General features: G+C 35.9%; 1 protein-coding gene across 5 annotated transcripts in view; it reads right to left on the bottom strand.

The window, feature by feature from the left end:
- Positions 1–16,028, bottom strand: part of LOC132949747 (AF4/FMR2 family member lilli-like) — a 159,045-nt gene that overhangs the window by 37,421 nt on the left and 105,596 nt on the right. For all 5 annotated transcript variants that reach the window (XM_061020795.1, XM_061020792.1, XM_061020793.1 and 2 more), the window contains one exon: positions 7,513–7,618. In XM_061020795.1, the coding sequence (XP_060876778.1) occupies positions 7,513–7,618 (106 nt within the window). The remainder of the gene's footprint in view (positions 1–7,512; positions 7,619–16,028) is intronic.

The following is a 16,028-nucleotide window of genomic DNA, read 5'->3' on the forward strand; positions in this document are numbered from 1 at the left end:
ATACTGTGCGGTTGGTTACTTTTTTTCATGCTGTGCATGTAAGTGTGTGTGAAATTGATATTATTGATGACGAGTGATGTCGAAGACTTAAGGAATTTAGGGATAATCAGGATACAAAGTGAATAAGTCTGAGCCAGCGATGGGTATCAAGTGATCCAAGAAGAAGAAGAAGAAGAAGAAGAAGAAGAAGAAGAAGAAGAAGAAGAAGAAGAAGAAAAAGAAGAAGCATCGCTAGTGTCCTGGGGCCGGGTGACCATAAATGTAATTTGTGATGTGATTAATTGTAAGTTAAGTTAAATATAAGTTTAGGAATAAAGGATAAATGTATAGGTATATGATATATGTATAGGTCAATAAAATTTAATAAGGTAACGCGTATCTAGTGGAGGGAAGCCGAGGACTCTGGGGGTAAAGGAAACTTTGTAGTAGCCTGGAGCACACCAAACGTAGTGATTGGCGCTGATGATATACCATTGGTGTGAATTTTGGACGATGAATGAGGATACGGTACAATAGTTTTTGTAATTTATCTACTAGAGAAGATTCTCCACGTAAATTCTACATAATAACTAATAAGTAAGCTTCTTCTTCAATATAATGCGACTTTCAGATCTTGCTATCAAACATAATTCCCTACCACTTCTCTCTATTCATTGCTAAATCTCTTGCCAATTCGCCACAGGCTAAACTTTTTATACATCGCTCCTTAACCGATCTTCCCATTGAAGACCCATTGATCTTTCTCATTCCCTATGGCACATTAAGTTGGATCAGACGTATTCTTTCTTTTTTCTATGCGCATGACCAGCCCACTGGAGTCGTCTCTATCTAATTTCCCCTCCCTTATCTGGCATATGGTACAATTGTTTAAACTCATCATCCTTCATTCTCTTATATATTCATCCCAACAAAGACCGAGATTATTTAAATTTTCGTCTCAAAAATAGAGCATTTTAATAGAAAAATTTTACGCGAAACCAACAAAAAGTGCTACACAAAAATAAGAGTATTACTAAATTGTAACAAGACTAGAAGAATTTCTCTACAAGGACAAACTTTAAATTACATTTGAAACGCTTGACTTCGGTTTTTGAAGAACGCACACTTACTTGAGCCGTGTATAGCATGCACAACATCAAAAACAGATATTTAAATAAATGATAAAATACAGAATCGTTCAACCTAAAATATGAAAACATTTTCACTATCTATTGTTTTTTTTTTTATTCGGGTTGAAAGACCTTTGATTATATACGCATTAAATGTAGTTGCAGCCCGCTGACAAGGTCGCGTGTTTCTCGTTTAATTTTACGGACGCGAAATGAAAAAATAACTACTTAAAAATAAAACGGAATTTATATCTAAACACATTTAACAATACTTATCTTTAGAGGTCACAGTAGACTTATCGGTCAATTTGTTGCGCTTCATTCGCAAATGAGTCTTATATAGCCTAGGTTATATATACCTAGGTACACGTTTATAGTTAGAATATACGTTGATACAACAACAACGTATTATTATTATTATAAAAAGGCCAATGCAATTTTGTAACAGTGCGGGGATGAGGCAATCGAGTGGGATTGTGTGTGCGTATTCGTAAGACAAGAGCAGGTTAATGGTCGTTCATATTATATTATAGTGTACACATTTCAGGATTTATTTGACACAAGGGGTAAAAAGTTAACAATATAATTTTTACGACAACACGTTCGGAGCGTGGGAGGCGTCTTTTTTTTTAATCACGCGTGTTTGCGATTTCTGTTTAGTTAATTAACGGTAATGGTTTTATCAATCGTCGCATCAAAGGAATATAAAAATACGCTCAGACGTAATCTCACTGCACGTCGGTCCGTCAGTACGAATCTGCGAATAGAAATCGTTATGCAGACTTATATTGATGTGAGACATCACGTGATGCTCTGCACTGCACAAACCCATAATGCAGATAACATTATTTACAGATAATATTATTTAAACGTTTTGCAAACATAATTTTTTATGAATAAATAACGATAACTATTCAGAATATAATACGTAATTATTATTGTTACTTGAAACATCTAGACGTCTGTCTTGCAATTTCGGTCTCCATTTCGCTCCACAACCCCTGCAGGTAATTGCAATACTCTTAACCTAGTTTTCATCGGTATTTCCCATTAATCAATTATTAATAACTGCTTGAAGACTGGAGTTTTTATTATATACAAATTTGTAAATGTAATATACATTAGTGGAAACTCAGGTCAAACTAAAGTTGCAGGTAAGACAATATAGTTTACTAACAAAACTTGCAAAAGTTTGGAGAACGAAAAGTATTGTACACTTTTCGCAGAAATCTTCGTACGAAGCATTATTTACTATTACACTACTACTAATACTTTATAGTTTATTACAATATATTATTCGATTTTCAAGAAATCTTCATCTTCTCAAGCATTCGATCAAATTTCAACGGATTATTTAAAATCTTAAAGCACTACGAGATGCACTTGCCCGTAAGCAAACTACGAATATTTAAAACAAAAGCTAATACGATTGCACGTAAAAGTTTTCAGAACGCTACACGTGATAGTACCTATATATGTATACAATATAGTCACTATAATTTGCATACGTATGCACATACAACGCACATAACGGATTGTACGTCGTATACGGGTTATTTAAAATTGAAGCTTAGAACAACTTTAATTAAAATTCATGTCCGCGATAGACCGGATAAACTGCAGAGAATAGTATAACTTCATACTTTATAATATAATTGCATGTATGATGTAGGTATACAGACACGCCGAAAATATTCCTATTTGCGGATAGATAGGTATAGTTGTGTAATAATAATTGTGTACAAAAACGCAGCGTGTTTGATGGACAACGACTGAATCAGACTATAAATTAATCAATTTTTGTTATATTTGTATTATTACAAGGTACGACATCGTCGTGGTCGGGCGATTGCCCCACTTTGACTCGTGGCATGTGAACCGCTACCAACACTGCGCCTCGGACTAGAACATCGGGATAAACGACGAAGAAGTTTCGAAGACGAAACTCGGCAGATTGAAAAACAGCGATGACCCACAATAGTGAGTTGCAATGACACAATGGTTCTCAACGCCGTTAAATCATACACAATCGAATAATAGACATTAGACTTGCGCGTATGTGACGCAAAAAAAAACAAAAACCTTTTTTTAATGATAAAATAAAAAAATTTAAATGACACATAATAATATACTACGTCACTAGTCGATTTGTACCACGCAAATAACACAGACTTCCACCGTCGTTATAACAACATATAATATACAATGATTAAAACCACAATGTTTGGTGAATGCCGCCGAATGGTGATTGACTATAATAAGCGCACTAACGTTTACCGTAGATTCGTTTATTTTTATTTTGTTTTTGTTTGTAGTTGTAATATTAATTTGCCGAAAAAACGTCAACGCTGAAACGCTTTTTCAGCGAAGAAAGGGCAGTGAGCGGAGGGAACGAGAGGAAACAGTTTTTATCCACTCAAAATGCACTGACGGGCGCGCGGCAGTTACACTTAAAAGTAGAAATCTCTAAAATTGCCTCTATAGTTCGGAAACGGTTTCCGGTTTTAATAACATTAAGGGGCCGTTGTCTCCGTGACACATTTCTATTAACTTCGTTTCGTATAAATGAATTGGCATTAGACAAAGTAATTTATGTGCCACGCCCCACCGACGACAAATACAGCAGCAGTGGATAATAATTAGATAACAGCCTAGGGAGAAAAAAATCTTATATACACCATGATAGTGTAGTAGTAGGTCAAGGGGAATACACCGCTCGAAGAAAATTCTACTGTGATTTCGTGTCAGAAAAATGATTTTGATAGCCGACTAGAAATACCTTACACTGATGATGTCTGTATGCAGAGTTGTAGATTGTATAATATTATTATAATATTATACATATTAAATTGATTGATGCGAGCTCTCCATATTAATTATTTAATGTCTTAAGGATATCATTGTGATTTGTGGTACTAGAAGTAGTGTACTAGTAGTAGTAGTAGTAGTAGTAGTAGTAGTAGTAGTAGTAGTAGTAGTAGTAATAATAATAATGATTTAAAGAAAACACAAACGTCTACTATAAGGTTATTTCAATGCACAGAGCTCACTGCAATATCTCAAACAATGTGGTTTATGTACAATAATCATTAATGTTGCGTAATGTATTTAGGTCGACACAATATTATACAAATAATAATAATACACTTTCCTGATGCTTGCGCGCCCGATGAAGTATATTACGTCGGAGACAGATTAAATCATCAATTAATGAAATATTATTCAACAAAAAGCAATTCATTTAAAAATTAACTAACCAACTACGCAAATGTAAATACAAAATACAAGTTAAAAACGGACGCTTTGGAAACGATACATTATATTCAAATCGTGGATCATTATACGTACACTAACTTCTGTTAGTCTACAGTCATCAGTACATTATAATGAGTCCAAGGTAGATAGTATAAGGTCCATCAAATTTCGAATATGTTTGTTATTACACGATGACAACAAATTATTTTTATTATCTTTACGGACTTTACGCTCACGTAACTTTACAAAGTGATTTATAATAGTATACTTTTACTAGCGGGCGATGTACAGCATCGATTTAAAGCGTAAAACACTGGGAAATTAAATAACTTCCGAATAAATCGGATTTTTATAATAAAAATTCATATAGGCATATATAAAAATATAAAAGTAGAAAAAAAAATCGTTTACATTTACCTCAAACTCGGATTATATTTTTTCCGGGTAAGCCTTATAATAATTTTCGTTCAGAACGAACAGAGTCTGGTTTCGCATTACTGCTGCATTGTATATAATGTATATACGTATACTTCAAACATGTGGCACGGCAGCGGCGGCAGTAATATGGTGCAGGAGCGCGTACGGCAGATCGCAGATACATAGTATTTTATTATATATAATATATACGATATGCCGATGTGATTGGGAATCGACTTTACTGTCTTTGTAAACGAGTGGAACGTGTGCGGGATGACAAAATAACTTTACTACGTCGTCGTAGTCGTATATACTCGTACATGGCCAAAAGAAAGAAAGAGAAAGAGAGAAAGAGAGAGAGAGAGAGATGTAGAGAAAGACTCGAGACATTATTGCTTATAAAAAAAAAAAAAAAGAAAGAAAAATAACCGGGGACGACGGAAAAGAACAAATATAAATGTGTGTAACTATTTAAATCGAAAAGATCGCGAGCTCCGCGTGACACTGAATACATTTCATCCGGTGCACGGTCTGTGCGACTATATAGGTACTATATTATTATAACTACTAGTCGCAGGCTGCGGCAATGTTTTATTTTATACGTACAAATAATAATAATAATATATGAGCAAGACTATGCAGGCAGGTATGTATATAGTGGTTGTCGGTAGGGTCGTCGAAGGGGATTTCATTATAAAAACGCACAATCGGCGAGTCAGCTGTTTATCGAATGTGTATAATATTATATTACTATTACGACCAGATTCGTACCGGCGGTGTACAGATAAATACAACTATCCCGAGTATACTTCGGGGTATAATGGCCGTCTATATATTATAAAGGTGCACGCGTATTTTTATTTAAAATCACAAAATAAGAATTTCGCTCAAAAGAAAGGATAAAATATGTATAAGTCGATGAATATCTAACGCCACCCTCGACATTGCCACGGTAAATAAAACAATATTCGAACACAACCCTATCACCACCCCCAAATCCTCTCTCGCCATAGTCAACCGGTTGTCGTGTGTGTTATATAGGTGATATGAATTGTATTCCTTTGAACCCTGCAGCAGCATATGCATATTATATATTATAATGTATAATATACGTTTATCGCACATTGCCGTCTCGTTTTTGTGTAACCCTATCCAACCCAACGTATTTCATAATAACTTGTATTACATATACATATTATATCAATATATGCATATTATCGTGGGGGGGTCGTTGTCGTTGTCTCTATCGCACGCCAGTGTAGGTCAACGGCCGGCTGAAATCTCGCGGACGGCAATATATAGATAAACAAGTACAAGGGCCACTGCACGCGTCCGTCGCATATACGACTATTATAGGTATACACTATACATTATATAAAATATGTCCATCCTCTTAAATGTATTATGATATCATATGTACGGTGTATACATCAGGGGGCTAGTCAGAAACCAAGTAAAACCTAATCATTAACTTGATGCGTCTTACGGTATTTAGATGCATAATACTGAACATTGTTTGAGTAGGTATCGTTTATATTTTTTAATATAAAAATCATTCCACAAATAATTCTCATACGTCTTGTAGTCAACGAAGTGAAAGAATTATTTGTTATCGATTCTATAAATATTAAATAATAAATGAATAATATTATATATAATATACGCTTGATACAAATAAAAATATAATATATTTAATAAAATACAAATCATTGTTCGTCTGCACCAGTAAAACGATTATTTTCTTGAGTAGGTTTTATAATACTAATATAATAATATATAATGTATATTACCCCCACACATCATGTTTACACGATAACGTAAAAAGAAATTCCAAATAAAACAAATGTATAAATTATTATTATTAATGTTTATAAAATTAATTTTTTTCGTGTATACCCATTTCTCGGAAACCTTTGATAACTGCAGTAAAGAGTACATGTATGCAGACTACATGGTTAACTATTTAATATAGTGGGAACTGTTATACCTATGAAGTATATTAATATAATATATACTATACGTCTCAATATATGTATATATACTTCGCAGTATATTCCAGAGATGGCGTAAAAATCCGAAATAATTTGTTGATAAACAAATATACCGTTCGACGATAATGTTGTGAAATATAAATTAATTTCCTATATCGTTCACCTATAATACGTTTTTGCGGTGAATACAATACGAACACGACGTGTTAATTTCCATTACACGTGATATATTGTACGATATACGACGGACGTGCGGAAAAAGCATCGAAAATGTTTTCCGCAAAAAAATGCTAGATTACATCTCACTTTCTTATAACAAAGATTTATATATTAGTGTAAGATAACTTAGAAAATCGGAACACCCAGAGTAATAATACAGAAGAAAATGTATAGATAATATCCGCGCAGCGTTGGTCTTATTATATACTATATTATGCACGGTCTAAGATTTAACCAAGGACCTCTACTTCCCCCCTAATATCAGAGGGAACAGCACTGGAGCGGATCAGAAGTACGGTGACGGTGGTGAGTGGGGACAAAAATATAAGTAATTGCCCATTTTCTCCGGGCGGCGGAGAAAGGAAATTCCTCGGTTCTTCGCAATATCCGGAAGGCCAGCTAATCTGTACCACACCCAAATCAGACGACAGAGTATATTATAGGTATACAATATACATGCACAATTGAAGCGATGGTACAAAAATAAAGACACGAAACATAAATTACAAACGAGAAATTACCTTTACTGGAGAGCCGAACAGTTCTTTCTTGTCTTTGACATTGTTCTCGGAAACTTGTTGCTGTCTGGACTGCCTTTCTTTCTCACGTTGTTTTTCCCGTTCCATTCTGTAAAATACACAAAAAAAACCATAAATAAATATTAGCCATACTTTTTGCGGCACGTATAGATTCATTATTGTCCAGACGAGATGGGAGAAAGGATTAAAAATATTATCGTTGTATATGGTATAAAGTATAAGCTATAAGCACATACTGCAAAACGGAAGCAACAACACTGTCAATACTACACCTGGCAGACTATATATACAGTATATAATATATATAGCACTACATAATAAAAAGAGATTTACCAGATGGCCAAAGGTTTTGCATACACTAACGGTTGTCCATCACTCAATATAATAACGGACGCATCACGATTCTGCGATATGGAAGGTGTAACATAATATATATTCGGTGCCAAACTCGAGATAGACATAACTCTATACACGGACTAGTGAAAAAAAATAAAAATACCCATAATTGTTTAACTATACTCGCAGGGCTATAGCTAGACAACGGCGAACACATATTACATACATATATAGGTATTAGGTAGGGAACATCTGGTTCGAGAGACAGGTAATGTTTTTATTGTATACGCAAAAGATTCTGTTGAATCCCACAGGCAGTGTAACGAAAAACGCGCCCCCGCGGACCGGCTGCCGCTCGACAACAGACTTCGAGAGAACGGGAAAAGATTTTTTTTTTTGCTTATCCACCGATTAACCCCGACCGCTGCAGCAGCAGCCGCAGCCACAGCATCAGAACTCGCCAGACGTCCAGACCACGGTCGCTGCCGCCGTCGGTTAACTGTGGTGGTGGTGGAACCTTTCTTAAATCGGCAGCTGCCTGCGCACTACAGAGAGTGCACACACCTGACACATGCCGTGTAGAGATTTCCAGGTGGCATACCTATAGACGTGCGCATACATGTATATACGTGTATAATATAGCCGCCGGATGCCGATACATAGGAGGGTCAAATCTTGCACACAGTTCGTCGAAACATTACAGCCGTCACAATTGTATGCTGCAGCCGTGGGATAATTACCGATAGAGTATAATGTGACAATAATTTGCAAACACATATTACACACTTCTACCGACGACACTACACGCGTATTCGTATTCGTGTCAATTACACCGTGAGTAATACAATATATGTATACTATAAGTATAATATAACGTAAGTAATAAGTATGCATACTTGCATAGGTCGCTTCGTAGTATGTAATACACGTAAGCCACATATATATATAATAATAGCTAGGTCTTTACTCTTTTCACCTAGTATGTATTGTAAATGTCAATATATTTATAGAATAAAAAACATAATATATAGAGACGTTGATCGTAAATCATATAATAGCCTACGTGTGTAAAAAATAATACCTACAACTACAATACCATGGGGAGAATATTTTTGAATATCAAGTGGCGGAAATAAAAACAGTCCAACATAGTTTTAGTAGTCGTTACTCGTTTAGTTAGTATAGCTTTACATATAGAAACCGTGTTAAAGGGGTTAAAACGACGACGAATGCGTACTACATACATATAATATTATGTATACACAACGACCACCCTTTTACACTACACCTTCCATTGTTTTAAACGTAAAACCAAAGAATTGCTGTCAAATTACGAGGTCAACATCAGAAGCATCTGCTAAGATATCGATTGAGCGTGCGCCAACACTGCACAGACACGAGATACACGTTTTTTGGCCATGATATACGCGATCGTCGATGACAACCGCACCGCAACGATGCGATATGCATCAAGCTAGTCGATTTAAGTCACGCAAAATTAGGTTCATAATTGCGGGGTGACGCGATTAAAAGTAAAACCTTCTTGTCTGCAGTCCGCCGAACGGAAAAATCACCATCGAGTATCGACAGCCATCCGTCGAGGCGCCACTGCGTCGGATATCGCCAAACGCCTGCACCTCTCACTCACTATTTTTCACGTCTGTCGCCGATGCAGTTTTGCTGTATACGTCGTAATAAATAAATAACACACAAAGCTTTTACGCGGCTGTATCGATGTTTACTATATATACACTAACGACGCATTATGTAGGTACTGTAGCCGGGTTATATCTTTTTAGACAACCACTGACTCCACGACGACGACGACTACCACCACCACCACCACCGACGTCGTTTACATCGGTGTATATTATACACCTATTTTGGCTGTTACACATACACCATATACTAAATATCGATTGTGCTTTTAATATGCACACAATGTACAGAACCGACCCGAGTGTTGTAGATGTGGTGAAAAGGTGTAGTGCGACGGGTGGCGGACGAAAGTGTCTGTTGTATACGGCGGTGATGGTGGCTGTTTCGGCGGCGGAGGAGGAGGAGGTGGTCGACGTGAATGCCACCCGCGCGTGGCGCTTGTGTGGGTAATAATTAATGACGAGAATTGGACTTTTATAGAGCGGCGTGTACGGCTAAGCGAAATATGTGTGTGTGCCCATGAAGCCATAAAGAACTATACACATACACGCGCCGAGAGAGAACGCGAACCCCGAAGACACGGAAAATCAATAGTGGTGTGTGTGTGTATGTGTGTATCCCTCATCGGAGACCGTGTCCAGCAGTACCGAGTTTGTTTTTTTTTCAAATCAACAGGGGGATTAATACCGCTGTATAATAATATCCTTGTATACCGCGTGCGCAGCCAGCAATTCACCCTAAAATATCGTCGTCGACGATAACGATAACTATGACGGCGGCGGTGGCGAACACCCTCTATATGTAACACGATTGTTGCAGCTAACAGTTTCCATCATACGCCTCCGAGCCCGGATCTCGATCTTTCTATATCTCTCTCTCTTTACCGCCCCATGGAATACGGAACCGTTTACTCGGCCAATAATAATAAGAATAAAAATAAAAAACATTATACTTATAATAATAATAATAGTAATTATTATTATTATGGTCGTAAAAAAAATATTACTATTATTATTATTATTATCATTATCGACAGTGTTGGCATTTTATTTTTACGGCCGACTGGAAGAAATGTGTTCCGAACAAGACGCACGCGCTGCACACACTTCCTTCACTTTTTGCCGACAACGTTAAACAGTGATTTTCATTAGCAGAGCGCTTCTCTTGACCACACGGCCTCCGCCTCCGGTGGATCATTTCCACCGATATAATATTCTGTTGCTGCGTTTGACAGGCAGCGGAAGCACTTCAGCGGGCGCGCGTTTTTCGTGTGGTGGCCGGAGGATTCATTAGTATTCCAAAACGTTGTCATAACTCACAGCGTGCACCAAATATTAGATACGGCGTAGACACGCAAAAAAAAAAAAAACGAGGGACGGCTAAGAGCCAGTTACGGCGCCCCGACCGACCGTCGGGTTAATGCTCTACCAATCGGCGAGACGGGTTTACGGTGCGTACCTACCACACACAATGTTACCGGCGACCGTGGTAGGTACCTATACCGTGTTATCGTAAATAAAAGATAAATTACCGTTTTCAAGATTACACGATAATATTGTTACTATATTAATAATCGTAATCGAACTACTGTTGTACAATGTAGTGGCGTAATGCAAACCGTACATGCCACTTCGTTAGATGCGACTCGGGGAGGAGGGCAAAGAAAAAAATGACGTCAAGGAAAATTATTTTGACAACACGCCTCCGCTGCCCGCCGGGTGGTTTAACGGGTGAATTACAATTGGATTACTCGACTTTAACAATTATTATCTCGTCGATAGGCCAATATCGAGTAGCCACCACCGACCGACGCGTTATTGGATCAGACGAATAAGCACGTCATATTACTAAGGTTTATATTAACATCGTGTGGTTTACTGGTATATAATAATATATTAATGCTTCAAATTCAATTAAGGTCTAGCTGAATATACTGCGATAGGATTAACACGTCGTTTTCAATTTCTTTCGCCCGTAGACCGGATTGCAAATATAATATAATGTTAAGAAATATGATCTCATATCAATATGGGCATGTTATCAACATGTTATCAACATAGGTACCTATAATGTAATATGACAACGAGCAGACGAATATTTACAGAGTACTTACAAAATTACTGAGGCAGGCAGTTTTATTAATAGCCGTCGTCAAAACCGAAAACACTTGCACAATAAAATTACGCACACGGAACAACGCTACACTGACGGACCGCCGCGGACTGCAGGTGCGACGATTGCGACGATTGCGACGACATTACTATTTACGTCATGTGTACCCATACCATATCTACTGCAATTATAATTATTATTATTGTGACAATAACGAGAAAAGATAAAACGCAAAACCCACGAACGGCGCGGTCCGTCAGCCGAACGCGCAGTGCAGCCCCCCGCGAGCGACGGGCAGCCGTGAAAATACGGCGGTGGTGTTTTTGGAAATAAAGAAAAAAAATGTCCCAAAGACGGTGTTATATTCTTATAATATATTATTATTACTATTATTTGTCGTCGTCGTCGTCTCTGGGGAACGAACGAGGTAGTACCGGTGCGGCAGAGGGAAGAAAACAGATATTATATACCGTATAGTATTAGTGCACGGTCGCGCGCACGCACACACACACTTACACACACACACGCGAGTTGGTCGGTGGCGCGGGGCGTGTGCACGACGAGGGGGAGAAGAGCTCCGCTGGCAATGGTCGTTGACCTCTATTGTGGCGGCGTAGTCGTAATAACCGTCGACGACGGTTTTTCGTTTGCAGCCGCCAAAGCAACAAAGTACGAACACGCGACGCATCGCCGCCGCGGTGTGTCTTTCGCGCGTATACGAAGCTGCTCTTTAGCGGTCCGCGCGAGTTTCACTCAAGAGTGTCTAGACGGTGCCGGCAGACGCGAAATAAACGGATGGTAATCTTTGTACTATAGCTCGATACCATAACCTTTTTTTTTTTTTTATGATACACCGCCAAAAATACATTTTTCTATCCCCCCCCCCCCCCCCGAGAGGAGCCCGCACCTAACTGCGTAACTGTAGAAACGGTAAAGGCGATATTATGATTACGTTTTTTTTTTTTTTTCTTAATCTCGCCGTTGTTGCTATAAGTTATTAAGGTATTACGACGATCACAGAATTGTCTCGGGAAAAACGAATTTGGACGCGACGACGAAGTGATTAATGCGTTTTGTAAAATAATTCTGTGCTATCTTCGCAAATAATGCGACGGGTGTTAACGCGAAAAAGTGTAAATTAAAAATAACACTGCGTGTATGTATAAGACGCGTGCGTTTTCGTACCTAAGCCGATGTGCCACATGGAATGACACGAGAAATAAAACATGGCAACGGTTTTGAATCGATTCCAAATCTCTGGTGTGACCCACAGAACATAAACCGAACGTACACTATTCTTAAAAAGCTATAAAAAAAAAACTAATAAAAACACCAATGTTGTTTCTCATTCTCTCTTTGCAGCCTTTTCAACAAATTGCTATTTTAATAAATAATACAGGAGAATTTGCAGTGCCCGAATACAAATAATACAATGATGTACACGCATAGGACTCTAAACGGCGCCGACGACAAATATTTATTATAAGTGTTATTTGAATTGAAAAATAAACTCTATCGTTTCAAGTCTGTAAAATCTTATATCAGACACCAGGTTGCATTGAAAAAAAACATAATTAAACATAATATAAACAGAAGAAGGTCAGTGAAAAAAAGCATTCTCTTTGTACTGTGTACATTTTAAATTATTTTAAAAACATAAATATTAGATTAATAATTGTATACATTTTTTTTTCTATTGCCATATTACAGATATGGCACGTCAAAAAACACCGATATCGACCGATTATCGTATATTATCCCCTATATCATTTTATACGTTTATACAAAAACCTCGACGCGGACGTGGGGCTGTTTCCGTTAGTTTGTATTTTTCGAATATATTTTATTTTCAGGTGAACCACTCTCTCGAGGTTTAAAAACAAAATGTTTTTATTTTAAACTATTTACCTGCTGTGGTGTAGACGCCGTCGCCGACGGGTACGATCAGGATAAAATGGATCCGGCCCAAACGTATATAATATACTTATTTCTTATATACACACGTGCACATACATATACACATATGACATATGTACATCAAAGGTACCTAATACGGATATACTATGAACGGTTTTTTTCAGGGACCCATCGATTTGTTACCCACCTATATTTTTACCTGTAGTCATCCTGGTTACTCCAATTATAATTACCTATATAAATATATAAATAGTAAAATACAAGTCAATTTTAATATTTTTTTCCCCATATTGTTGATTTACAGTCTTAAAAATTATCATATTATTTCTAATAATGTGAATATTGGAAAGGAATTTATTTTTTATGTAAATACTACTTCATTTATTATTTGTCAAGGACTTTGTTAAATCGTTGTTTTCTTATGCGTTGATTTGAAAAAAATGTTGCTATATAATATTATCAATAAATTTATATAAGTACTTATACTTAAGTGTCAATTATATACGCTTGATGATATGACTTATCTGTATTTTTTTTTCATATAACCCTGGTTCGACTATAGTAAGTTGTCAATTATATTTTGATACGAAAAACAATAGCTCAACTTCGAATTACTTAAGCCTACAACTTCAAATTTGCGGGATCAATGGATTAATAATTAACTGCAGCCCTTTGTGACGGAATATATGTATCTCTTTCCCTAATAAAAATAAAGGTCTGGAAAAATCGATGAAATTCTTTTTTTTCTCGACGAAAACGACATTGCGATAGTATCTAATAATATAATCTCCCAATCACTCCGTCGACATTTAACCATACTACGGCTCCCTTGACGTAGTTTCACGGTGTATTTCAATAGAAAAAAAATATAAGTATATAATGATAATTAAAACCAATTCTTTGGTTATTGGAATGCATTAAATTGTTGTGTACAAAAAAAAAAAAACAACGCAAGGACAAGGTTTCAAAATGTTTTCACTGTTGTTTTCGAATAACACGGTTTTTTTTTCATTTATTTGATCACCTACATTATTACGACGCAACTACTAAACAGTATAATAATTTATAAATAATAAGTGTTTATAACTTGACAAGAAAATAAAATAGCTTTATAGAAAAGATGGGTGTTTTACTGTTTTATCGCCAACGAGTATCACAATCATGACAGTTCTAGAGAAAAATAAAGAAACACACCATTTGTCTATTGACCAGCGCTTTCCAATTCGTAACGTTCATACGTATAGTTATACATAATATACACGGTACACGTCGTACACCTTGGTCAACTAGGACTACAATTATTTTTAAAACGGAAACTAAGACGTATAATCGGATTTCAGAAATTTGATAAGTTTGTACATTTAGTCTTAAAAATATGTGACAAGAATGTCCTTTTGATTACGCCAGCAGAAAGTCGTTGCCCATATTGTAATTTTTGCTGAATGGTAAAGAACAATAATATATAATATAATAATTTATATAGTACCTATAGGTATATAGGTAATATGTACACTGTATGAATATGCACAAATAAAATAAAATGTATCAAACTCTCAACAAGCATAGTTCACAAATGATTGAAAAAATACAAAAGAATTGCACATAAAAAAAAAACAATGTTTAAAAATTTAGAACTAATACATATTAAGTACCTACATTGGAAATTTGGAATACTTCCAAAAACTATTTATGAAAAACATGATCTGTAAATATATTAACGCCAGAAAAAATTATTAACTTATCAAAAACACGTATAAAATTCAGACAAAAAACGTTCGTTAGTTAAACACGTACCTAGTTATTAAGAAAAAAATAGCCCAATAATTTAATAATATTATTAAATACAAGTTTTGATAATATAATTTAATTAGGGATTTATAGTTATCGAAAAATAATAAAAATATTACTACTTAACTTATCTAATAAGTATAATGTATAAACAATATGTCAATATGTAAAATGTAAATATATAGACACGACACATGTGTATTAATATTTATCAACGATTAAGTATAAACGTGTTTATGCTCGTAAAAGTAATAGGTAAAATAAGTATGTTTTCTATAATGTAATCAATAACTATTAAATAATTGTTGAACTATTGAAGTTATGCAATTGTAAACAGATTTTCTTCCGGTATTAAAATATTGTTAACATCGAAGAAAACTAATGAAATACTTGTTGAAGGCATTTCATATTAAAATATTTCACTTCATTAAAACTTTGAACGAGCCACACTTCCAATTTTAATAATATGTACATGCATTTATATTTTACTAAGTGTAAAAGTTTGAAATATCCGAGAAAACGTATGTATAGAAGAATAATGAGTTACTCTTTAGTCATTACATTTAAAGTTCAAACGACAAAAGAAATGGAAAATATTCAATTCTTGGATACCTTTACCCCCTCCTCCGCGCCATGTTTGAAAAATGCTATAACGACACAAATTCACACACACACACACACACACA

This window comes from Metopolophium dirhodum, chromosome 7 (assembly GCF_019925205.1).
Source record: "Metopolophium dirhodum isolate CAU chromosome 7, ASM1992520v1, whole genome shotgun sequence".
Taxonomy (NCBI): Eukaryota; Metazoa; Arthropoda; class Insecta; order Hemiptera; family Aphididae; genus Metopolophium; species Metopolophium dirhodum.